The sequence below is a fragment of the Zonotrichia leucophrys genome, chromosome 5, assembly GCF_028769735.1.
Source record: "Zonotrichia leucophrys gambelii isolate GWCS_2022_RI chromosome 5, RI_Zleu_2.0, whole genome shotgun sequence".
Classification (NCBI taxonomy): domain Eukaryota; kingdom Metazoa; phylum Chordata; class Aves; order Passeriformes; family Passerellidae; genus Zonotrichia; species Zonotrichia leucophrys.
This window is the reverse complement of record NC_088175.1, coordinates 30,572,828-30,597,037: the sequence shown is the minus strand read 5'-3', so window position 1 is coordinate 30,597,037 and position 24,210 is coordinate 30,572,828. Positions and strand designations below refer to the sequence as shown.

General features: G+C 47.3%; 1 protein-coding gene across 6 annotated transcripts in view; it reads right to left on the bottom strand.

The window, feature by feature from the left end:
- The window catches only part of PAPLN (papilin, proteoglycan like sulfated glycoprotein), a 51,241-nt gene that overhangs the window by 6,573 nt on the left and 20,458 nt on the right, over positions 1-24,210 (bottom strand). For 2 of the 6 annotated variants that reach the window (XM_064713790.1, XM_064713792.1), the window contains exons 4-26: positions 22,930-22,990; positions 22,583-22,685; positions 21,545-21,675; positions 21,096-21,219; positions 20,291-20,371; positions 19,177-19,349; positions 18,514-18,637; positions 17,266-17,392; positions 16,529-16,594; positions 14,385-14,592; positions 12,494-12,670; positions 11,050-11,206; positions 10,336-10,422; positions 9,531-9,831; positions 9,287-9,404; positions 8,466-8,595; positions 6,614-7,241; positions 5,709-5,846; positions 4,222-4,346; positions 3,336-3,474; positions 1,823-1,960; positions 1,090-1,217; positions 445-553 (exon numbers count right to left, since the gene is read on the bottom strand). In XM_064713790.1, the coding sequence (XP_064569860.1) occupies positions 445-553; positions 1,090-1,217; positions 1,823-1,960; positions 3,336-3,474; positions 4,222-4,346; positions 5,709-5,846; positions 6,614-7,241; positions 8,466-8,595; positions 9,287-9,404; positions 9,531-9,831; positions 10,336-10,422; positions 11,050-11,206; positions 12,494-12,670; positions 14,385-14,592; positions 16,529-16,594; positions 17,266-17,392; positions 18,514-18,637; positions 19,177-19,349; positions 20,291-20,371; positions 21,096-21,219; positions 21,545-21,675; positions 22,583-22,685; positions 22,930-22,990 (3,573 nt within the window). The remainder of the gene's footprint in view (positions 1-444; positions 554-1,089; positions 1,218-1,822; positions 1,961-3,335; positions 3,475-4,221; positions 4,347-5,708; positions 5,847-6,613; positions 7,242-8,465; positions 8,596-9,286; positions 9,405-9,530; positions 9,832-10,335; positions 10,423-11,049; positions 11,207-12,493; positions 12,671-14,384; positions 14,593-16,528; positions 16,595-17,265; positions 17,393-18,513; positions 18,638-19,176; positions 19,350-20,290; positions 20,372-21,095; positions 21,220-21,544; positions 21,676-22,582; positions 22,686-22,929; positions 22,991-24,210) is intronic. The other 4 variants (XM_064713791.1, XM_064713793.1, XM_064713794.1 and 1 more) reach the window with 4 other exon arrangements.

Below are 24,210 nucleotides of genomic sequence, written 5' to 3'. Positions count from 1 at the left end.
CTCCCACTGACAGTAAATAGAACTGTTGCAACAGGAAGCTGGGAGAAGAGGGTCCAACATGTCTGTCACAATTAGGCAGAGAGGGTTTTTTGAAAAGCAACTAAAGCTTTTCCTCTGATTACTCATTTTCATTCATGTTATTTTCATGTCACTAGTTTTCCAGCACAGAGCCCTTCTGAACTCCATGAAATCTTAGTTTAATGTCTGATTTTCTCCTTATTTGGGTGGAACATGAACTTGATGACCCTCACACTCCACAGGGATCTTGTCCAGGATTTTTGGGTAACATCCAAGTTGTTTTAAGAAAGGGTAAGTGATACTAGTTGGGGCTGATAACTGTGGTCTCTGCCATATCTGGCAGGCACCCTGCATTAATTATTTGGAGGGTAAATGACGAGGTTTAGGAAGAGAAGGAAAGAGAAGTTCCGTCTCATTTTTGCTTACCTTGACCACCTTATATTCACATTGCTGCCAGTCACTGTACAATGAAGCTGAGCAGTCCCTCCCTCAGGTACCGTGATGCTTGGCAGAAGACCAGTGATCCTCAACTCTCCTGGACCAGATGGGAAATCATCACTAAGGCCACCCTCTCCCCGGGAGTAGAAGCATTCCCTCATGGGAAAAGTCCAACACATCCCATAATAAGCTAAAAGCCCCTGGGCCTTGAAACAGCATGTTTGAGGCTGTGTCGCTGCTGCTCTGGGGAATGTGGATTTCCTAGGACTTTGGCCCAAGAAAGGACAAGTAACAGAGGTCTCAAAGCTGGACACATGCATGTCACATACACAGAAGAGCCATCTCTTTAGTTTCTCTTGCTCTTATCCCACATCAGTGTCCCAGAAACAAGGCCCTGAGAGTCACTCTTATTGTGCCATCAATCCCCTTTTCCCAGCTGCTTGGAGCACTGGACACATGCAGATGACCACTGGGTAAAACAACTCATTCTTCCCTTGCCCTCAGGATGCCTGTTAAACTCTAGGTGTGAAGCAAAGAGGCACAGCCAGCAATGGAACCCACGCTGGCCCTGCACAGGGCGCTGTTTCCCCCTCCTGTGCCCACGGGCTGGGTGTGCTGCCACCCACCCTGTACCTAGAGGCCGGAGCAGGACCCGGCGCTGGTCGCGGTCACGTCCATTGGAGGCAAGGCAGGTGAAGAAGCCGATGTCCTCAGAGCTGACCCTGCTGATCAGCAGGGCCCCGTCCGACTGCTGCCTGTGCCTGGGGAACAAAGCCAGCGTGTCCCTCAGCCTGGGCTTGGGTCAGGATGGCACTCCTGAGAGCCAGCAGAGGTGAAGCTAAGCCTCATGAACAACTTCGTAGTACCATTGAGCAAAGATTTAGCAGCTCAGATGCTGCAGGGGTTGTAATGCAATCCTTAGTCCTCAAATCCCAGCACTGATGCTGTAAGAGTCTGGAAAAACTTGCTGCTAGAGCAGATTTCTGGGAGCAGAGAGAAGGAAGAGCAGCTGTGGAAGTTCACTGCAGATGGTCTGACATCTCTCTGCTGAGAACCTCTGCCCTTGCTCACTGACCAGCTGGTTTTTTGCCAAATTTGCTAGCCATGTGTTCTTTTTCTGCTAACCTTATAACTGAATAAATTTGAACCCTGGTTCACTTATAGACCCTGTGTCACAGCTGTTCCCTCAAGGGTTCAACATTCAAACTTCCATCTGCCTGGCCCTGATGGAGGAGGCTGGACAGCATAAAGCCAGACAGGCCCTCGCTGCACGGCCAACAGCTCTGGTCTCTCAGAGAGGAGATGGGGAAGGAAAAGCAAGGAGGAGGCTCTTCTCATGAACAGTTGGAACCACCTGGGAGCTCACCTGGGAGAGGAAAGGGGCTGCCCATCTTTCTGCCACTCAATGGTGAGAGCTGGTGATGCTTCCACTGTGCAGGGCAGTCTGACTCTTTCCCCAACATGAGCCTCCACTACTGTGGGCTCGCTCTTATCCATTTTCAACCTGCAAAGTTCACAAGCACAGCAAAAGAGGTAGAAACTTCCTTGCTCAGCATTTGACCTTCAGCACAAGGCTTTATCAATCACAGGCCTTATTTTTTGCCTCCAATGGCAAAGGGAGGTCTCTACTCCCATGAGAGCTCTGACGCTTGCCATTACCAACATTCACTCCCAACATTCAGGAAAGAGGAGCCTCTATAAAATCCTGCTCTAATTCAGCACAGCTTGGTGCTGCACTCCTGTCAGCCAGCTTAATTTACAGACAGCAACCCTTATAACAACTCTGTGGATAACAGCTGAAGAAGCATTAACAATGTGAACACATGGCAAACAGTACAAAGTCCTAAAGAGGACACTGAGCAAGACTCCCCTTAGGTGCTTCTCTGGCATACAGAAATGAGCCTTTTTAGGGTGTGAAGAGCCTATTGCAATCACCTGACTGCACCAGGTCCAGGAGCTGCTAGTCCACTTCACGCAGCAGAAAGGCTGAGGTCGTATCCTCACAACACTCATCTCATATTCTTTGGTCTCTTATACCTACAGCTAAACATTGTCTTAGAAGGGAACTAAACCATGTGTTCCCACAGTTAAACAAAACGTCATCTACCCTACCCCCATTCTGTGACCTGAATTCTTGATCTCAAAAAATAAAACCAAAGAGCCTTAATTCAATGAATCACTTATTACTGCTTTTAGCAGAAGCAGCTAAGGAGATTGCTGCAGAGTTCAGCAAATTGGCTGGGTTTTAGGCTGTAAACTCAAAAATAGAGAGAGATCAGATCATGGCCCTATTTAATCTGGAATCCCAACATGATTCATTTAAGGCAAAAATAATTTGTCCCCCTTTATTTCTGTGGGGCCTAGAAGCAATTAAAAACTATGCAAGAAGCAACAAAAATGCCAGCATATGACAAGACTCAAACTGGTTTGTTCACAAAACATTTTAAATTAGTTAGTGGAGGCTGGAGGAGCTGAAGTTTTCTTCAATGCACATACGCCTATTTTGTGCTAGTTACGCAGCTCCTATTTGCTTTGCTTTTTTTCAGAACAGGTTTCTCTTTCTGCCTGCACTAACATGAACAGCTAAGGATGCTGTCTCAAGCCTTCTTTTGTTTGAGCCCAGCTGCTTTGCTGCCAGCTTCCCTGTGCATCTTTGCTCAGAGCATGCCTCTTTCAAGAGATCCTTGGGGAGGACAGAAGCCAGCTTGCGACTGGGATCTTCTCCCGTTCCCGTTGTCAGCAGTTCAGTACTGCATGCTTCCCAACTGTGCCCTGGAACAGTTGACCCAGGACCTTTCCAGTCTTTGGCTTTTCTACATGAAGAGATGCCATATGGTTCATCACCTGGCTCCAACAACTGTTGCTGTAGGTGAACGTACCTGTATGTGAGCTGCTGAGGCACGGAGGAGCCGGCTGCCTGCCCAAGCTGCCTGCCTCTGGATAATGCTCGGCGCTGCTGATCTGCCTCCCGAAGGACCTGGCCTCTCTCACCCTCAGCCACAACACTGCTCTGGTACTCTATTCAAAACAAAATGCCATATGTGAATAAAAGGACACTTCTTACTGTGACCTATTGCATAGGGTTTCTGTGAGCCTGGGAGAGCTTGCTGAACCAGAGCCAAAGAGCCCTTCAGCCATCTGCTTTTTGGCTGACTAGTGCAGTAAACCTGCGCTGTCTACTAATGAGAGTCATAGACCTGCAGGCAAGCAATTTTAGACTTCTTTTCCTCCTCTGTCAGTGAACATGTTGCAACATCCCTGAGGCCACAGTGCCTTCTGCCCCATGTGCCATTGCTGTGACAAAGCACACTTCAGAGATTGAAGGCTACAGGGTGCCTTTCTGGCCCATCTTTTGAGATTAGTCTTTCATTTTTTTGGTTTTGTTTCTGAAATAAGGCACAGTTTTCAGAACAGGAAATTATTTGTTACCCAGCAGGACCTGTTTGGGCAAAACACAAAACATAAAAATGCATCAGCAGTTCTGTTTTGGATCAGGAGGCAGCTGATGGCTCTCAGGGAGGAAGACATACTTGCCGTGAGAGAAACAGGGTGGGTTACAGGCAAGACACAACTCCATTAATGGGGTGACACTTCAGGGGAGAAAGTATTTTAGGGCTAAGGCTTGATCATGAGGTAACACCAAAAGAGGCCCTGTTGCCTCCACACTCCCTCTTGGCAGCAGAGGAAATTTCCTCCTGCAGCTGGCTTTATTGAGCCTGTGCTCAGTAACCATTAATGAAGAGCCCTGAGTAGAAAATAATTCACCTGTTATCTGCAGCTGAATCTGTCGGCTCTCGGTCCTCCCGTCAGAAGCGAGGCACGTGTAGGTGCCAGCGTCCTCGGGCCGGACATGGCTGATCACCAGGGAGCTGTCGGACTGGTAGGTGTGCCTGCAACACGGGGGGAGCGCTGCCGCCTGCCCGGGCACCCCAGCAGCCCGCCAGGGCACGGCAGCCAGCCCGGGCTGCTGTTACACAAACCATCCCCGTGTGGGGCCCTCCCTGGCTCAGAAAAAAACAAAACCCTGCTGACCACAGACGGGTCACAGGCAGGGGGAAAAACTGCAGCAGAAAGGAGGTCAGGAACAGAGAGGAAAACTGAAATGGAAAACAGGGAACTGCTTTCAGTAACTCTCCCATAAGGAGGCAAACTGCCCTTCCAGAGGGGAGCTTGAGTCCCAGCAGTCAACTGCAAACAGAAAAGCATAACTGTGATTTTCATAACACCAAAGGACTGGCTGGCTCCAGACAGACTTGCTGGAAACAGACTTCCCAGGAAAAACAGGTTTAAAAGTAGTTTAAAAAACAATTGTGCTAGATATTTTCAGCCAGAGGAACTCTGGGTTATTAGGCTGCAAGTTTCACCCCCAACTACTGGCTTTGTTCTGCCCCAAGATGAACCCAAGAGAAGCAATATTTTTCTGCATCACTACCCACATCAGCTTCCACCAGTGTTATGGGACAGCATAACACTTGCTCTGCCCCATAACTCTAGCCGACACCTCATTACTGGTGCAGACCGTACCTGTTTCTGCTATGCACAGAGCAGGTGGACAGTAGATGAAAATGGGGGTTTCTTTATTTCTTTAGAGAAAAAAAGTGTGCTGGTTGTGGCTGGTGTAGTGTTAATTTTTTTTAACAGTAGCTGGTATGTGGCTGTGTTTTGGATTTGTGCTGAAAACAGTGTTGATGTTTTCACTACTGCTGAGAAGTGTTTACACCAAGTCAAGGCCTTTTCTACTTCTCACCCCACCCACCAGTGGGCTGCGGGTGCACAAGAAGCTGGGAGGGGACACAGCTGGGACAGCTGACCCTGACAGACCACAGGGATATTCCATACCATATGGCATCATGCTCAGCATGTAAAGCTGGGGAAAGGAGGAGGAGCAGGGGGGAGTTGGGAGTGATGGCGTTTGTCTTCCCAAGTCACTGTTATGTGTGATGGGGCCCTGCTCTTCTGGAGACAGCTGAACACCTGCCTGCCTGTGGGAAGTGATGAATGAATCCTTTGTTTTGCTTTGCTTGCACCCACGGCTTTTGTTTTAGCTTTTCAACTGTCTTTATCTCAGTCTCTGGATTTTCTCAGTTTTACCCTTCTGATTCTCTCTCCCATCCCACCAGGGGTGAGTGAGCAGCTCTGTGGGCTGAGTTGCCAGCTGGGGTGAAACCACGACAGTCCTTTTTGGACTGCATATTCGGCACTCTGCCCAGCAAGGAGCCCATCTGCTCTACAATGAAGGGATCTGAGCTCACCTGTCAGAGGAGATGGGTCGGCTGTTCTTCATCCACTCCACTCTGGAGAGTGGGGACATGCCTGTCTTGCAGACCAGCTGGATGTTTTGTCCCACAACTGCTGTCACAAGAGGGGGCCTGCCTTCCTCCAGGATTGTTCTGAAAGAGAAAGTGATTCCATTGGCACTTCTGCTGCCCTCCTCACCTCTGTGTCCTCTCATGTGACTCTGGATGAGTTGCAACCGCAAGGCAAAGCAGGACCAGCTGCCCATTCAGATTTGAGCAGATGCACTGGGCAGCATGGGGAGCCCTCTCCTATAGTGCAAAGGCTGCTGTGGACAGAGTGAATGCTACAATATCTCCTGGAAGAAAGCCCTGTAACCCCTCTCTTCTGAAGGAACAAGGTTTAGCTCAGCAGACAGATAGATCCAGTACAGATATGTTTAGATCTAGCTCTACACACTCCTGATTTTCACAGTAACACTGTCTGGATCTTGACCCAAAATCTGCATCTTACAAGTCGTCCCTAGAACAACTCACTGCTGCTCCATGCAGTGCTGAGATAAAGGCTCTGAAGTCAGAGTGCCAGCTAAATTTGTTGGTCAGAACAAGAACAACACCTATGGATTCTCATTTACAGTGTTAGAAGGCCTCCCAGACAGAGACCTCAGGATTCTGCAGTCTTTTCACACATGATACTTCAGTTCTGTCAGAGATCAGGGAGTATGTGAGGAAAGAGACCACAGGTAATGCCAGGGCCTGAATACCTTGATTAACCAAGGGGCTACATGTGTAGCTAATCCATCACACGGTATCCCCAGTTAGCTAGTCCCAGCTGAGGCAACATTTTCACTCCAGAGAAAGCTCCACTGATGCTTCATAATGAGCTGGCAGAACAGGGGGGAAGGATAGATGGAAATCATCACCTGTGCAGAGCCTGTGCTGAGAACAAGTCTGCAGAATCCTGGTGCCCAAATCCCTCTGTCACAGAAACATCTGCTCCGAAAGCTTCACGCCACTGCTTGCCTTCCCGGGACTGCCCCTGCTGGCCGCTGCTGCTCTGCCTGTCCGAGGGCCCAGGCAGGGCTGTGTCCCAGGAGCGCAGCTGGCCCAGCCTGTCCAGTCTTCTTCTCTGGCTCTCCAGCACCCCAGTCCTTGGCAAGGCCTCTGGCAGCACGTCCCTCCTCCAGCTGTGGCTGTCTTGCCTGGGGAGTGAAGCCCCATAGGTTCTTCCTTCTTGTCTGTGACTTGCAGTCTCTCTTGTGGGTGACTGCTGATGACCCTGAGCACGCCCTGTGTGAGAACTGGAGCCAGTCTGCTGGTGCTGCAGGGCTTCTGTGCCAGAAGAGGGCTGGATCTCCAGATGACTGGCCCCCACAGAGCTGTGGCACGCTCTCATGCACTCCTCCTCCGAGGCAAAGCTGTTTTTATTACCATGACAGCCACCATACCAAAAGCGGTTGCACTTGCCAACAACTCCCACAAAGTACCAGCGAGTGGTCCAGTTGGTGCAGGGGCCGTGTGCACTGGGCAGCAGGCACATGACAGGGTATGCTACCAAAAAGAGTGGAACAGAGGGAGATGTGAGGGTCACAAAGCACAAAGGTCCAGGGGCTTCAAGCCACCTACCTAGATGATTTATCTGATGGCCCTGTGGGCAAAGGGCAGGTGGGAAAGTAGGACACCTAGGTGTCCTACCCAGCTGTGCTTTGAAACTGAGAAACTGCTCACATGTTTCTTTTTGCCTCAGTTTTGCCTCTGATGGAAGAACCATTCTCAGAGACATTTCTGAATCTAGATACTAGACAGATGCTTTACAGCCTTGCTCAGAGAATTCTGCAACTGCAAAGCAGGCTTTGGAGCTTCCTCTCCTGCAAGGGACACATGGCTACCACTTGTACATTTCCAGCTCACAAAGCAAGTGGCTTAGACCCAGCTGTGAAGAAGAGTTACAAATTACAGAATACCCCTGCACATTGATATAAAGAGGAGCATGGCCCAACGTGTTTGCAAACCCAGAGCCACGGGTATCAGCCACATGCTGACAAACACTGGATGCAGGGCTCTTGCTGCAAGGTGCTTTGTCAAGCTGTGGCTCAGCTGAAAGAACCCAGAGAGTTTTCCCCGTCCCCAAGGCTGCACCACAGGGACAGCCAGTGAGCAATCTCTCTGCTGCAGCAGGAGGGCAAGGCCCTGCAGCAGCAATGTGCCTGCAGAGAGTACAGCTGGGCACTAAAGGAGCAAAGATGCTTTTGCCCACCAGCCCTAGTGTACTCATAGCACAGCAGGCACTTGATTGAACTTTGCTGGCTAGGGGCATCCATGCAGCCCTGAGCAATCCTTCCTTCCCCATGTAGTTCTCATTTCTCCCCTGTCCACAGGCTGTCTGAAGACCAAGTACTGTCCTGATTCCACAGGAGATCCCTACTTCTTAACCTGGGTAATTAATTCAGAGCACTCCAGGCTGCATCAAAGTGTCTTCTCAGGGACAAACAACTCCTGAGTAGTCCTACAGACTGACAAAGATCACACAAAGACACTTCTGTCCAACTATCAGCAGAGCACAACAATAATTTTTGCGTCAGCTGGTAGAGCTGAATCCTCAAGCTGCTTTTCTACACTCCTGCTGCCCCAACTGCCAGGTAGAAATTCTCTTCAGAGAGATTATTTACCACATTTTACAGAGAGCAGACACAGGAAACTTCTATATGCTACTGGACTCTTTTTGTGTATCTAAACCAGTATCTACTTTGTGTATCTATACCAAGCATCACTTACGGTAGTTGGGCCTATTGAGACATCCTTCCCCTCGAGGGCCTTTGGCTGAGGCGATGTTGTCAAAACAGCAGCCGTACATGGAGCCGCGGCACTCCCCCGAGGGCTGCTGCTGGGACAAGGCTTGGCTTGCCTTGGGGACAGGAATGGAAAGCCAAGAGTTATCCTGACGCATGAGGACAGCAACACGTGCAAAGCACCGTGTGCAAGCTCTCAGCTGCACACAGCTAGCTGTTAGAGGCACCACTGTTTGCTTGTTTGCCTCCTAGAGGCTTTTGTCCTGGGAAGGGGTGGGAAACTTGGCTGTCAGCCATGGAGCTGGGGCTGCACTTCTCTACAAGGCACACCTAAGCAGCCCAGCAGCAGGCCAGTTCTTATTGCTGCCACCAACATGCACCCCAACCTATGGGAGAGATCACCTCCCCACCTTGTATTAATCTGCAGAGTTGACAAACAAAAGCAATTAATAGAAGCCATGCTATTCCCTTTTTCCCCCCCTAGAAACTGGATAGCAATCTTCTGACCAGCAGAAATTTAATTACTCAAGATTATTCAATCAGGTCTACATAGGATGGCTTTCTACTTCTCAGACACCTCCTCACCACCTGCTCTGTGCCCTGCTTGTAGAGGATTGCAGGTGAACACTCCGGACTGAGCAGGAGCATGGTGGGCCAGAGGGCTTGATGCCATGCCTCAAGTATTGGTTCCTCAAGTATTTCTGGTGGAGATGAAGCCCAACAGAATCCACAATGTGAGTAAACAGGGTCAAATCTGATTCTTTGCATCTGATCGACTCCTAAAACGCAAAAAGCTCTTGTACTTACTGCTGGAGTGGTTGTAGTGGGATGATTTTGTCTCGTTTGAATGTCACGGTAATATTGTGGGCATCCAATGTTGTTTGGACCCTGGGCAGCTGATACTCCATCGGGGCAGCAGCCATACCTGCAGACAGAAGGGCTGCAGTAACACCTGACCTACCTGGTCAACAGGCATGGGCTGCAAGATTCAGGAAGGGCATTGCCAGGAAAGGCAATGCCTGCCTGCTCAGGCCTATCTACTTCCAGCTACCTGTTTTGGTGGCAGGTACTGAAAGGGCAACCTCTCCCCAGAGGGCCCGATGCCGGAGTGCGCCCATCTGGACAGCAGCCATGTGGGCTCTGGTGGCAGTCCTGGGAGCCAGTCCCTGCAGGGGGGTCCTGAGAGAGGCTGAGCCGATGGGGACCTGGGGAGCCGGACTGGGGCTCCCAGTGCACAGCAACCAAGTTGATGCCCTGGTCTTTGGTGGACAGAATGTGCTGGTTCCCTGAGGCACTATGGATCATGGTGTTCCCAGGGTGCATTCTTCCATCATCAGAATCTGGGGAGAGAACTCAAGGTATGCAGGTAAGCATGAAAATCTGGCCAGCTTTCCTCCTCTCTGCTCTCTTTCACCTGCCCAAGGCTACCTGGCAGGATTTTCTGAATCACATCTAGGGGTGTCTTCTGGCCCACGCTTCTCATCTGGCTGAGGTACTTTGCTCATTGCCTTGACCATTCTTCCTGTTGTTCCATGAGAAACCACATTGCTGTGGTCCCTTCACATCATCCTTTCTTGTTCCTTTATCTGCTTTGGGCATAATTTCTTCCAGCCAGCACTTAAGTCATGCTGACAGAACCTGGGATCCATCTCCTGTACAGAGTCTTCTGCATGGATAGATTCAAATACTGCTGACTGTCGGTGTAAAGTATCTATATTTTGCTCCTGGCTCCTTGACTTTATAGGAGCCCATGAAAAAAAATGAGAGAAATGAAGAAAAGAATGATCCCAGTCCCTATCACAGCCTATTCCAAGTATCCCATCATCAATCCCCAAATCAAAAAAATTTTTCCAAACCTGGGGCAGGGCTGTTTGGGTTGTAACGTGTCAGCAAGGACTGGCGAGTGACATTGTATCCCATAGTGTCCTGCATGCTGGGGACCTCTGCAAAGAGACATACACAAAATGGGTGCAGTTAGTCCAGCACTGTGCTCTAATAATTGCAAATACATCCAGCAGTCAGCAGGAGACAACAGCTGATGAAAATGTTCCTGTTTCTCTTGTGCAATAGCTGCTGAGCAGCAATTGGATTCGATTGGATTGTCAGGACAAGCGACCTACAACGGGCAGGCAAAAGTCAGTGTTGCAGCTCTGACATGGGGAATAGACACAGACAAGAAGCAAAATGTTCTGAAAAGTTGTGACTCCTTTAGAGCCAGTCCACAGAGGGATGAAAGTTGGCTATACTTTTTGCTACTGAGCCTGCCCAAGTTATCATCCTTCTGGACTGGGATGTCTGGGATCTGTCTGCAGCACACACACACTGGATCATAGAACACTGGATTCAAAACAGACACACACCAATGTTGTTCCCAAGCCTGCTGCATACATTTCAAACAGCACAGGTACTGGGACTCTGAAGATGCTTTGTGCACATAACCTTGGCAAAATCACAGGATGGAGATAGGCAGGCAAAAAGCTGAGAACATGAGCTGGTGTGCAGAGCTGTGAGTTTCTACTCCTCAGCAAAAGCATGTTGGGAAAAGCTGGGTGTGAAGCAATACCACTCACGCTGTGGCAGGTAGCAGGGCTGTGTGTTGCAGCTGCCCAGGGTGGCTGGTTTCTGTGGCTGGATGGCTCTGCATGTCTCAGCACTGTAGACTTTGGAGTCGCCGTCAGCACAGATGACCTGGCGTGTCCGGATGCCTGAATCGCAGCTCTTGGAACACTTGGGCACAGAGACAAGGCACTGAGCAGGCAGCAAAGGCTGAATGCAGAAACCCCACGGATCAGAAGTGGGGAACAGCTGCATGATTAGCTGCAGGCTGAGCACAGCTTCCTCCACCAAGACAAAGCAAATAATATTTCAGCTGGAATCATCTGAACAATTAGAAAACCATACTTTAAACCATTTTACCAGATGTTCCACCCAGCCCTGAAGCATTAGGCTCTGTGCCACACTCCGCCTGTAACATCCAGATGAGCTGCTGTTACCCACAGTGGTGTCAGGGAGCAGGAGAGAATCATTTCAGCCTGAAGGCAGAAAGGCACCTCAATTCTCTGGGGATCCACCAGCTGTGGGTGGGTCAGTTTGCATTCAAGAACAACAAATTAGAACTGGAAAGCAAATGAGGGGCTTTCTTGTAAGCAGCTAACTGGAGTTTGCCTTACTGGAAGCTGTGGAAGAGGGACCAGAGGCTCAGAGGAGGGGATAGGATGAGGTGCCTGTGCAACCCATATGGCTCATGGCAAGTTCTATAAATATTTGGAGAGTATTTCCCTCTAATTCAGAGAGTCAGATAGGAGACCTTCTGATATCAGAAAGTCGGGGGAAAGATCAGATTAAGATATGAAACTTCTTTAGCTGTAACTAAAACTTGGCCCACATCTCATGAAGAAGCATATGTAACATGTTTTAGCCCAGAACAAGCTGGTCTGACTAGCACAGAAGTGAAAAAGTGTGTTTGGAAGTCACCTGATGCATTTGATATACCCATATCTCTACCCCCTGACACTTTTCCCAGGTTGAGGACAGTCTGGCTTCCACCACAAGGACAAGATTAAAGTATATTTTTTAAAACTATTCAGATAAACTGTGCTTCAGATAGATTAAAGCATATCACCAAGTGCAATGACCAGTTCTGAAGCCTACATCTCTGAGCCAAACTTGGGCTAAGAGCTGTTCTGCTGATCACAGCGATGGAGCAAAGAATTGAGAATAAGCAGCAAGAATGGATTGTTTCAGCTTATTGGCTGCATTTTGCCACTGTCACTGAAACGATAATCTCCCCTCAGAAGGATTTATTTTTGTAGCAGCTGCACACAAAGCGGGCATCAGATTAACTGGAGTATTACTAGTGCCAGTTACAACACAACTGTGAGCCAAGAGGCTGGTAATGAAGCAGTCCTTGCTCCCAGCCTCAGTCTATGTGCAGACTGCACAGATCAAAGCTTGTTTGTGAGGAGCACAGCAATACAATCAGTAACTCTGGAGCCATGACAGTGAGGTGCTCACCAGACCCCAGTCTCCAACGTGCCAGCCGATTTCGTGGATGCAGTTCTCCCTAAGGCAGGGCTGGGTGGCCGATGGCTTTGGCTCCATGAGACAAGCGAAGTCCTGAGCCTGGGAGCCCTGCCGTGTCCTGCAGGTGACAGTCCGGGTCTGCACTCCTTCCCCACAGCTGGCTGAGCACTGCAGAAAGGGACCCAACAATTACAAACAAGCACCTGGTTTCCTCTTGCAGGCTGGGCTCCCTATCATTAGAGCAGAACACCATTTTGAGACTGCCTGGAACAACCAGCTATCATTAAAATAATTTTCTGGGGTGGGATTTAGCAGAGTAGCTGTTTATGCTACAGAGTAGAAAATAAAGCATGGGAGCATGGGATAGGGTCTGGAAGATCTGGAGCTCACTGAATGATTTTGGCCTATTCACATACTTACTCCTGATGTCTCCCCAAAGGAGATGTGGAGGATGAATTTAGAAAAATATCAGAAAAATGCCAGACACTGCAAAATACATTGAGAACAAGACATGGTAGAAAATATCTGTAAACTCATATTATTTACATGTGATTAAAATCAATGCAGGGTGAAGAATTTTAGGGAAAGTAAAAGGTTAGGTTCTTATATTGCTCATGTCTTTTGTTTGAAGACTTGTGCTCTATTTTTACAGCGTGGAGCTGTGACAACTTCTATACCAGTAACTAGTTTGTGACATTTTCAACACCCTCTTAAATTCACAGTGGTGTTTCCTGGAATCCAACCTACTTCTACATGAATTACCAAGGTGTCTTACAGAGAGCATTAACTTGGGGACAGTCTGAATCACTTCAGATGAGCTTCCCAGCTGAGCTTCAGCCATTCATTTACCAGAGTAACCTTTTAACTCAGAGTACACAGAACACAGTTGCTTCTGAGAACACTGGAATGAATTACTCAGACATCAGTTTGTAAGAACGTGACCCTTGGTGCCTTCCCCAAACAGTACTCTTACTCCACAACCCCAAAGTTCACACCTCACATCCCACAAGGTGGGGGGAAAGAGGGGGTGGAAGGACTTTCCAGTCTGGGTGATCATGCCTCAAAGTTGCATTTTGTGCTGTTGCACAACTCAGGCTAAGTGCAACCACTAGATTGCAAATCAAGTGTGGCAAGCATGCGTGCACTTCTTCTAATAGAGGAAAAGTCACTTGTACTTTAGGGACTGAGTAGACATTCTCTTTACTTTCTAAGCCCTTGGAATGTAAGATGCCTTCTAAAAGCTGTCTGGCTGAACTGAGTGTGTACAGTTTGAGCTGTTTCCACTCCTGCAGACATAAATGCACACAAGAATCAAAAATGCACCACATGGCTGTGTTTGGAGAAGCCCTGTGCAGACATACAGCAAAGAGCAGGTCATCAGTATTTCAAGAGTTTTGCTGTCCTGGCTGGTGATGCAAGGTAGCAAAAACCATGGAAATAACTAGCACAGGCAGAAGCCATGAGCTCCTGTTTCGCGGAGGAGGGCATGCTACTGCCTGTCCTCAGCGGATGGACAGAGGCTCTCCTGCCAGCGCTCCGACTTCACCAGGCCTGGCTCAGAAACCAAGCCAGTGCCAGGTGGAGGCAGGGGGGCTGATAAAAACACAGATGTGGAGAAAGGATTGGCAGACCAGGGAAGAGAGGACGTGCAATGAGAAGAGCAGAGGTGCAGGGACATGCACAGCTTTGAGGAACAGGGGTATGTTCATAGGGGGGCATCGGAGGGCTGCAGGGAGAAGTTCTACCCCTCTGCACGCCACCTATCCAGGGACACGTGCTTTTTGTAGTCCCAGAAGAGGAGCCTGGCTCTTTCTCCCTAAGCTTTGGCAGCTGCTCCTCCTGGAGGTGCCAGGAGGGCTATTGGCTGCCCGGGGGCACTGACCTGGGACCAGGGCCCCGTGCTCCAGGTGGCACACTGCCGGAGGTTGCAGGGCTGGCTGCGGCGCGGCTGCTGGGCGAAGGCCATGCACTCGGTGTCATCCACCACCCCCTGCGGGCTCTGCCCGTCAAACGCCACGCAGTACACCGAGCGGCTCTGGGTGCCCCTGCCACAGGTGGCTGAGCAGGGGCCCCACTCACCCGTTTTCCACCTGCAAGTCACAGAATCAAGCACAAAAAAAAAAAAAAAAGTAAGCCAAACTGCTTGGAGGCACAGAGGAGTCGGTGCCACATCCCTGTAGAAATTAAACAGAGATTATGTCCCTTTGCAGAATAGAACCAGAGGCGAGTTCCCATTTGACCAAGCGTGCCCAGCTTAATTGGCAATGCAGAGCATTAGTCCTACTCCAGAGACATATCTCCAGCTAAAAAACACTTGTTTTTCTGGAAATGCAAAGCCTCTCCAGAAGGGGAAGATCCCTTTCCATGGCTTTTGGTCTCCTGATGTCTGTAAAAATGTCATGACTGGAACAGAACATTAAAAAAAAAAAAAATAAAAAAAAGGCTCAAAGAGAACAATCCAGATCTACAAAAAAAAAAAAAAAAACACAAAAAGCAAAACTACCACAAGAGCCTAATCCACACATTACACTCCAGATATTATCAGAAACAGTAAAACCAAGCCAAGTCCTCACTCTGCCCACAAACCATGCCAGGCACTCTCAGAAGTGCTTAACTTTTCACTGACGGCCAGCAGAAAGCTGGTTTATTCCTCCCATCAGTCAAATTCTCTAACTGCAGCACAAAAAGCCCACCAAAATGTAAATAGATTTTTCCCGTCTTTTGTTGCTCAAGCTGCTGCAGAAATAATACACCCTTGCTAACTAGGGGAATGTATCCACAAAACAATCTGTCTAGATACTAAAATCTCTGCCCATGGCCACCCCAGCTTCTCAGAACTAGCTGGGTAGCTCAAACCACACCTTGCATGGCCTGGCTTCAGGGACAAGATGATCTTTCATCCCCAAATCCAGCATGCAGTGTAGTCCAAAGGCACTGGTTGTAGAGGGGCAGCATCATGGTGATCTGCTTGCCATCTGCTATGTCCCTTTATGGCCAGGTAAGGCCCAGCCAGGGAATGAAAGCAGTTCAAGTTTTCTCCCCCAGCATTCCAGCTACTTCCTGAGCCCGGCTCTTGCCACTCCTTAACCAAGTTTCAGCCGGCCAATTCATGTTCACATCCTAACAATTCCACAGTAGACTTTGCCATGGTCAGCTCCTAAAAACACCCTTCTTTATTGCTAAAGATGCACATATCAACCCCAAACTGAATGGCCTTCACTATAAAATCTTTCCTTTGGAAAGGGAACAAATACATTCAGTAAAAGCCATTTACAATGGTGTGGTTGCAGGGCTTATAACAAATTATTCATCAAGTTTTTTGGAAAGGCTGTGTCAACCAGATGGGATAACTTAGAGCTTCTTTCAACTGCGGAACAAGACTTCTCTGACCCTTGGTTCATTTCCTTTGTAAGATAAGGTCAGCCATAAGGCTGGGACCCTCATCAGAGGGCAAAAATTGCCAGTCCTAAACTATTAGCAGCTTGCTGGGGGACAATTGTTTTGCTTTTGATACTTTTAACTTCTCATATCTTAGTGTACATTAGTGTATCTCTAACATCTTACATGCTCTTTTATGCCTGCTATAGGGCCCATCCAAAAAGAAGAGCTTTTAAGAAACTCCAAGTCTTTCTCTATGCCATGCTGGCCAATGTTACAATTGCCCAAACAATCATGCTCTCTTTTCTTTTATGTTATTTTCTTTATCTTGATAAATAAATAAAAAAAAAAATCTTCCAGAACTTTACCCTGATTCCAGAGAAAACATGAGAATAAGCAGTCAAAAGCTATGAAGAAATTGTCCCTTTCTCAGTCTCTAAGAATCAAGTTACCAGAGGCACGTGCAGCCACCTAAGCAAAGCTGCCAGCCAGCACCCTCCACCACCATTTTCACTGGCAAGCATCAAAAGCAAAGCAACACCCACTTCTACCACATGTGCCAAAGAGGAAAGCCCCTATGATTTCAGCGAACTAGGTGGAGAGCAGAAGAGAGCAGCTGCCTTCCTGTAACTTCCTTCTGCTTGTTACCTCTTCATCTGAGAGCTTCGTGCACCGCTGTGACTCCAGGCTTGCGGCAGGTAGATGTAAGAAGTCCTTTATATACAGAACAAAGGTTTTAAAGAACTTAAAACAAGTAGCTACAGGCTAACACGTATTCAGAAATGTTCCCAGGTGCCCTCTCACACACAAGTGCTCTCAGAGGCCTCCAATGGTACACAGACACACACAGGTAATGCTCATGTTACAGCCCTGGGTGCCCATAAGAGCCAAGTGAAGCCAGCTGTAAGGAACAAGGTGGAAATGGCTGGGTGAAGGGGTTTGAAAATGCTAGAGAATGAAAAGGCTCCAGGATTCATCCCTTTCTAAAGGAACACACTGGGAATGCAGAAATGACATAAAATGACACCAACTCAGACCTTCTACTCTGTAGGCTCCAGCTCAAGAGAAGAAAAATGCGATAATCTGTTTCCCATCTCCTACATGGGCTAGGCAACTGTCTTCCACAATGCTATTTTGGAAGGCAAATTTAATTGGTCTATAAAATGAACACAGGATGTATTAAGCCCTTTCCTTGTGCGCACAGAAATCTCCTCACTCATCACTGTGTTATCATCCCAATCTTTTATCTTTGGTTTTCTCTTAGAAGTGAAGCACCTCCTTGGAGAGAACCATGCTGGAGGCAGACGTGAGAGGGTCACTTTTTTCTCAGTTCCAAAAGCACTTCAGGAAGAAGTCAGACCCCAGAAGAAGGAAAGAAATCACACCGTTTTGTCTGGGGACAAGGCTGATGGCCACACGTCCGGTTGTTGTCTGGTTGTGGCTTATTCCTGCACATATAGTCCGGATAAATTTCATTGTCTATGGTACAAAACACCAAGCGGGACTGGAAACCTGGGGGACAAACAAGAGAGTATCTGATCAACACAAGCCACCCAGTACTAAGTTTGGTAACAGAAGCAATACACTGGGTTGGCAAGACAAGTTTCTTGTCTGTTCAAGAAGTTGTGTAGAATCCACACCTGTCCCAACCATTCCAGAAAAGAGACAAGGGCAGGTCTCTGTCTCTCACTGCATGGACAAATGATGCCTTCCCACAGTATAGGAGTCTGCTGGAAGAGCAAGGGAGACAGTACAGTTCTGTGTAGCTGAGGGGAACTTTCCTGTTATATTATGGATCGAGACTCACGAGGCGAGTGCCCTACCTGTAAGCTGCTCATGAAGGAGCCCTGCAAGATGTGTGCAGTGTACAGCAGAACTGGGGGTCTCCTGTTAGACTAAAAAGGTCAGTCTTGTGAGGACTGGATATGGGAGTAAAACTTGCAGCTCTTCATGCTTCCTACAGGTTATGAGTGCCCAGCCAATTTTAGCACCTACTGTCACAATATGGCAAAAGTTGCCAAAATAGCCATTAGGATGGAAGACCAGAAGAGGCTGATAAGAACTCTATATACGAATCAGTTGGTGAGGGTTTTTTTGTTTGAGTGATTGAAGTTTTTTGGTTTGTTTTTCTTTTAAGCTTAAAATCCATAATGTTGCTCATGGAGGAATCTGTAAACTGAATATGATGGGACACCCTAGGAGATCTGACAGTCCTCCTGGAGAGGGGGAATCATCCAGGCTGTGGCAGAGGAGAATGATGTGATTCACTAATGTAGGCCAGGTCTCTCTGGAGAGGACTTCTCAAGTGGTTGAAAAGACTATGAAGACCTGAAGCAAATCAAAACAAAGGCCATCTATGAAGATTCTTAACAGGTCCTAGAAATAAGTCTGAGGGCTAAGAAATGGAAAATAAGAACAAGGCATAGGCCACATGTTGGCATGGGCCAATCCTGTTGTGACTCCATGCACAACTCTCCCTTGACAAAACTTGAGCAACACCCTGTGGATCCCTGCGCTGCCTTCCAGCAGGAGACTGCTGGGAAGCTGCTGCAGAGGGCAGCACACTGTCACACTGCCTGCAGGTGGATATAAACCCCACACCAGCCGCCAGGGATCAGGTCCCTTCCCCTTACCTCCTCCACATTCGGAGCTGCACTCACTCCAGGAACTGTAGCTCCAGCTGTAACCCGAGGCCTGTCCTTGCAGGGGCAGGTAATACTCATACTGTACCCCGGTGTTTGGCTCCTGACTGATGAGCTGCAAAAGCATGGGAGGAAATCAGGGAAATTCCACTTTTCATCTTCACAGCATTTCCTCACCATGTCTGAGGGTTCCAGCTGACTTGTACCCCTCCTATTCAAGAAGCACTAATTCTCTGCACTGGATTTTCTTCTTGCCTTCTATCTTGTTCTGGAGAGGATTACTTTTCAGAGAAGGGTGCATTCATCCCTCTTGGCTTTAGAAGATCCAGCTGCTCCTTTCACAGCAAGTACAGCCTGCCCTACAGCACAGCATAACAAGCAGTGTCCTGGAGCCTGTCCCTGCCCCAACACCATTTGGTGCTGACTCTTATCTCCCCTAAAGTCAGTGCCCAAAGGAATAGGCAGGAAACCAACATTGCTTATTTCTGGGCAATAGGACCAGAGCAGCAATAAGTGCTATTTCTGTGGTCTAGCTTGAAGGCCCACAGCCTTGTAAGATTTCTGGGGTTCCCATCTCATCTCCAGTTTTTCCCAGCATACTCCCACTGTGCAAAGCAAGAGCAGAGTGTCAGCAGGGAAGGCACAGCTTCTCACCTCAATGACGAGGGGTTCTGTGGTGGGACCCCGGGCATGGAGGAGCTCTGGGGCCACATCACCCTCAGAGCTGCGGTCATAGTGCAGCACCGTGCTGGCCACCTGCAGCGCCCGGCTGAAGTCAATCGTCCAGTGCCCGTTCAGGTAATACTCCCCTCGCACATTCTTGACAGCTGGACAAACCCACATGCCAGAGAAAGGATCACAAGGTTGCTCCTGTTTCCACTCAATACTGTGTCACAAGCAAATGAGACTGACCGCCCATCCTCCATAAGTGCTGTCCTCCCTGTATGGCTTTTTTAGCAGAAGCTGCTAAATCATGTTCAAACAGTGGTTCTTGCCAGCTTTGCTGCAGATCAAGAACCTTTGCTGCACAGCCAAATGCCTCCAGCATATTCCTGCCCTGCCTCTGCATTCCCTACTGTTAGTTGCTGGAGCACAGCCGATGCCAGCCTCTGTCCTTCTTACCACTAAGATGTGGGATTCACACTCCACTGACTTTACACCACTATCTAGTTCATTAGATACTCTATTCAGAAAGCAAGATATGTTCTGAATCCAGTTTTCTACAAGGGAAAATGTGACCAGACTAATTTGTCCTAAGCACTCAGTGATAGAACACTCAGAAAGCAGAAGAGTATCTGCTTTATCCACTGGAATTTCCTCAGCCCTGTCTAGACATCTAGGCAAGGCCTTTTCTCCCTCCTTTTTCCCCTCTGCAGAATGACCAGAGTTGGAGGCAGTACAAATGCTCCAAAGAAATCTATGGAGAAAAGATGCCCACTCCAAACTTCTAGATGGCAGGAGTAGGTAGGGTTTGCATTCACCAAACAGAGCTCACAGCCAAATTTGGCTAGATCAGCTAGATTCCTTGTAAGTTACAGGCATGAAGTCTCAATGTGAACAGCAAGATCTCCATAGGACAAAATATGAAGTAAATGTGGAGCCCAGAGTTGTGCATCACTCACATTTCAAGGATACTCAATATTCTGATATTCAGTTTTTCACTCTGCCATATCAAGCCCTCAAGGTAAACCCATACCTCAAAACCAGGTTTTAGCATAATGGCTGAAATCCAAATGGACTGATACAGAGATTCTGACATCAATCATACCTAGGAAGTTCCTGCTGGGCTTAACCTCCTTAATTTGGATGCTTGTAGCTCCCACAGGGATAATAAAGATTTGATTGTAACCTGAAAAAAAAAAGGATTATTCAATATCTGACTGTGGGTGCCATACAGCTACTCCCCTGTGCCAAAGATGTTCATGGCTTCATTTGTGCCTGAACAACTAGATGAGATTTTGATGGTGACATGAAGCATTTCCATCATCTCTTTAACTGCATGCTGAATAACCTCACCCTACATTATCCACAGATCAGTCCATGCGTAAAAAATTCCAATGACACCTCAGAAAAGTCCATTTGCTGCATTTTGAAGTCCTTGGGATTTCAGCAAGAATCATACTGGAGTTCAACACAGAGAGATGTGACCACAAAGACGCAGATGACATCTTGGAATTTTTCAAAATTGGCCAAATGCAGAAGATGCAGTCCCATTTCTAGCCCTGCATATGTCCTGGTGGGGCTATCAAAACACTGGACAGTCTTACAAGGCAGTGTGTGGTGATGTCATTGTGGTGCATTTATAGCACCTGCTGGAGAGGCAGTGGGGAAAGCCATCAGCATCATGGCAAGTACTCCAGTGTGGATACAGATTAACAAAGTGATTCCCAGGATAAGGCCAAGAGTATCTTTTCTGATGTTAAGGCCACACACTGTACAGATATTTCAAGTGAACATCCAAGTATGCCCATAACAATCATGGGAGCAAGTGTCCCCACTGGCCCTTGTAGCAGTTGATTTTTGGTTTAACTCTCTCCTTCTCACCTGCCCAGACTACCTAGGATCATCTGTACCTTTGGGGAGGCTGGCCACATCAAAAGTGCCCTTCACACCATAGCAGGTGCTGCCATCTCCTCCACACTTCAGGCACTTGTCCTCCTTCTTGACAGATTCCAGCATATTATCACAGCCAACGGCCTGTCAGAGCACAGGAGCATTAGTAGGAATAAACTGCGATGACAGAAAGGGAAAAAAAGGTCAAATGCTGGACAGATCTATTGAGAAAGCCTGAATCTAGGGAGCCCTGAATCTAGGAAAGTCAGGATAGGGCAGAGAAAACAACAAAGCTGTTATCTACTATTTCACAGCCAGAGCCAGATGAATGCTATCCAGATGCTCCTCAGCACATTGAAACTGAGTGATTCACCTTTTCTGATGCTATGATGAAAGGTCAAGTAGAACAAAGGGAGACAACAGAAAGACTGACAGACCCAATGATGAATGAAGTACTGAGATGACTAACCTGACAAACTCCCTCTACGCAGATATCTCGCTTGCCAGGTTCACAGGTAGTCCCATCTACCACTGCTTCCTTGTGCCTGTAGTAGAAGTTTTCTCCCTTGGGAATACAGTTTAACTCACACTTATTAGGTGCTGGCAGAAGAAGAAAAAGAAACATTATATAATAGCTTGATACTGGACCAGGAGCCTAGTTCTAGATTACAGGAGCAGAAACAGAGGGGTCTACTGATACTAAGTGGCAGATATTGAATTAATTTCTCGGTCACAAACTGCTGGAGGCTGGAAAAATACTCTAGTAAAATCTCACTGTACACAAATATTTCCTTAGAGGACATTGGTCTAAGTGGATATTTGGTTATTCCTTAGTAGGATCGCTCTTATACTCCCTTGGAGTACAGGGCTTTCTAGAATGAGAACAAGTGCTGATACAGAACTGTTATTTTAACAAGCAACAAAAAACTCTTTTAAATCTATCTTAAAATCCCTCATAATTAAAATCCCTCATAATTTGTTAACCAACTGTGAATGATACCATATCAAAGCTCAGAGCAAGGACCCCTGGTTCCCACAATTGCCTTCTGAGCCGGTTCGTCAAGAAAGCATGGTCTGATGAAAGAGATGTTGTATTTTCTGAAGCACTCATTAATTACATACATTTGTTGCCCTTGTGCCCTGCTAATTTTCTTTTGACCGTATTGGAAAATACAGCAGAACTTCTGCTCCCCTAATACTTTGGAACTTAGGTGCAAGCAGTTCCAGATTTCCTTGAGCAATGTTTCTGAAGGAATAATAAAGATTTGGCTGTTAGAAGAAGGAAGTACATATTGCTGCAATGCTGTCTCTTGGCCCATACATCCAGTGTCTTCAGGACAGCAATGCTTTGCTGCTGGCAAAAGGATTTTTTTCCATGCCAACTCCTGCCCTCCACTCCAACTAAAGTGTACCCTGCAAGAATACTACAGTAAAAATCATTACAGTTACTTCAAAACATATTGTTGATAGGTAGTGATGAAGTGTAACCCCACATGTTTATCATTACCTCCATAATATGGAAGCCACTTATATTTCTTGCCTTGGAATTCTGTCCCATCAAACTCTGCACACTGCTCTGCCCGGAAATCCCGGGAACCTTCTGGGCAGTTCTGTTTGGAAGAGAAAGTATTTGTATTGGAGTATTATAAAAAAGGAGGAAAATAAAGTGTACAATAAAAATGCTCCTTCAAACTGGGGCATAATTTCAACATACTTTTGAATGGATACTGTTAATGAACTGCATCCACTACTGACATCAGAGAAACAGGAACTAATAATCACATCTTATTTCTGAATAAGAATGATGTTTGTCTGGGGAAAAGCAGCAACAGGAAAGAAAAACTAAAACCATACCTGAACATTACATGACTGATAGCTTCGTGTTGGTCCAACACAACTGGAAGGACCTTCTGTCCTGGAACACAGGAAAAGTACATGGAGCTCTCTGAAGAATACACATACAAAAAGTCATCTCATAGCAGACATTACAAATCACCTTCACACCAAGCATATCACCCTCACAGAGTTCCCTGAAACAGCAAAATAACTAATATGCACTTCTTCACCATTAAAGCAGGCTGGCATTTTCTAGGGGCATTTTATGCTATGGTTTGTGTTCTGGCATGAATGAGACACACATCATGAAAAACTGCAGTACAGCTCTTCAGGGTCACGTTCAGGGTCAACTAAATAATGGAAGCTGAGATTTTAGTCCATCATCCACCAGCAAACAGTCCAGTTGTTCATACAAGAAAGAGAAACATGTTATGTGCAGCACGAAGATAGTGGCCAATTCAGAATATCTTTGTGCATCATTTATCTTGATTTTTTGTGCCCAATAAGTCCCTTATTAGGGAGAGTGAAACATGCCTATGGAAAGTGTGCAATACCCTTAGTCCAGTCGAATGACTCCAGCTGAGGATTATGGAGAGGAACAATTATGAAGGAAATTGATCTAAAAAACCAATCAATGCCTAACACTTCAGTGTTCCTAAAATGGAGAGATAGGCCTTCAGGGATTCTGGGAGGTATAAACCACAATGGGCAGCCTTCAAAAGAGACCTTTCTTTATTCTCTGTGGGAAGCAGGAGCTTCATAACTCTGGCTTCTTCTATTACAAAACCTCCTCTCATTTCTCTAAACAGAGAGAGGCTGTTTTTTTCAGGATATTTTTGAGAGTCTGGCTTTTTTTCCCTCCTTTGCTTTGTTTTCATCCACAACAAGATCTCTACAGTCCATCATTCCCAACAGGTGCAGTACCAGTCATCATCCTCATTAGGATGCAGCTGACCCAGCTGCAAATGAGGTGGCACAGTGCTAACACTGCTTGAGCCAAATTCACTATTCCATTTCTTCTGGGGCAATTTACCATCCTGGGAATCATAAACCTGAGGAAACCTCAGTGCTGTCACCAGCTCTCAGGAGAGAAACCAACTGCTCTGGCCTGTTCTCCGTCTCCCTCAGGGTTTACCACACAGACCTGATTGAGCAGCTGCTACCATGCCAATCCCCTGATTGCACAGCCTCAGATCTCACAGAGAAACTGCAAGGAGCCAAAGCAAGCACATGTTGAAGAGGGCACTACACAAAACAGCAGTGACAACACTGAAACTGCGGTTCATCTCAAAGTGGACT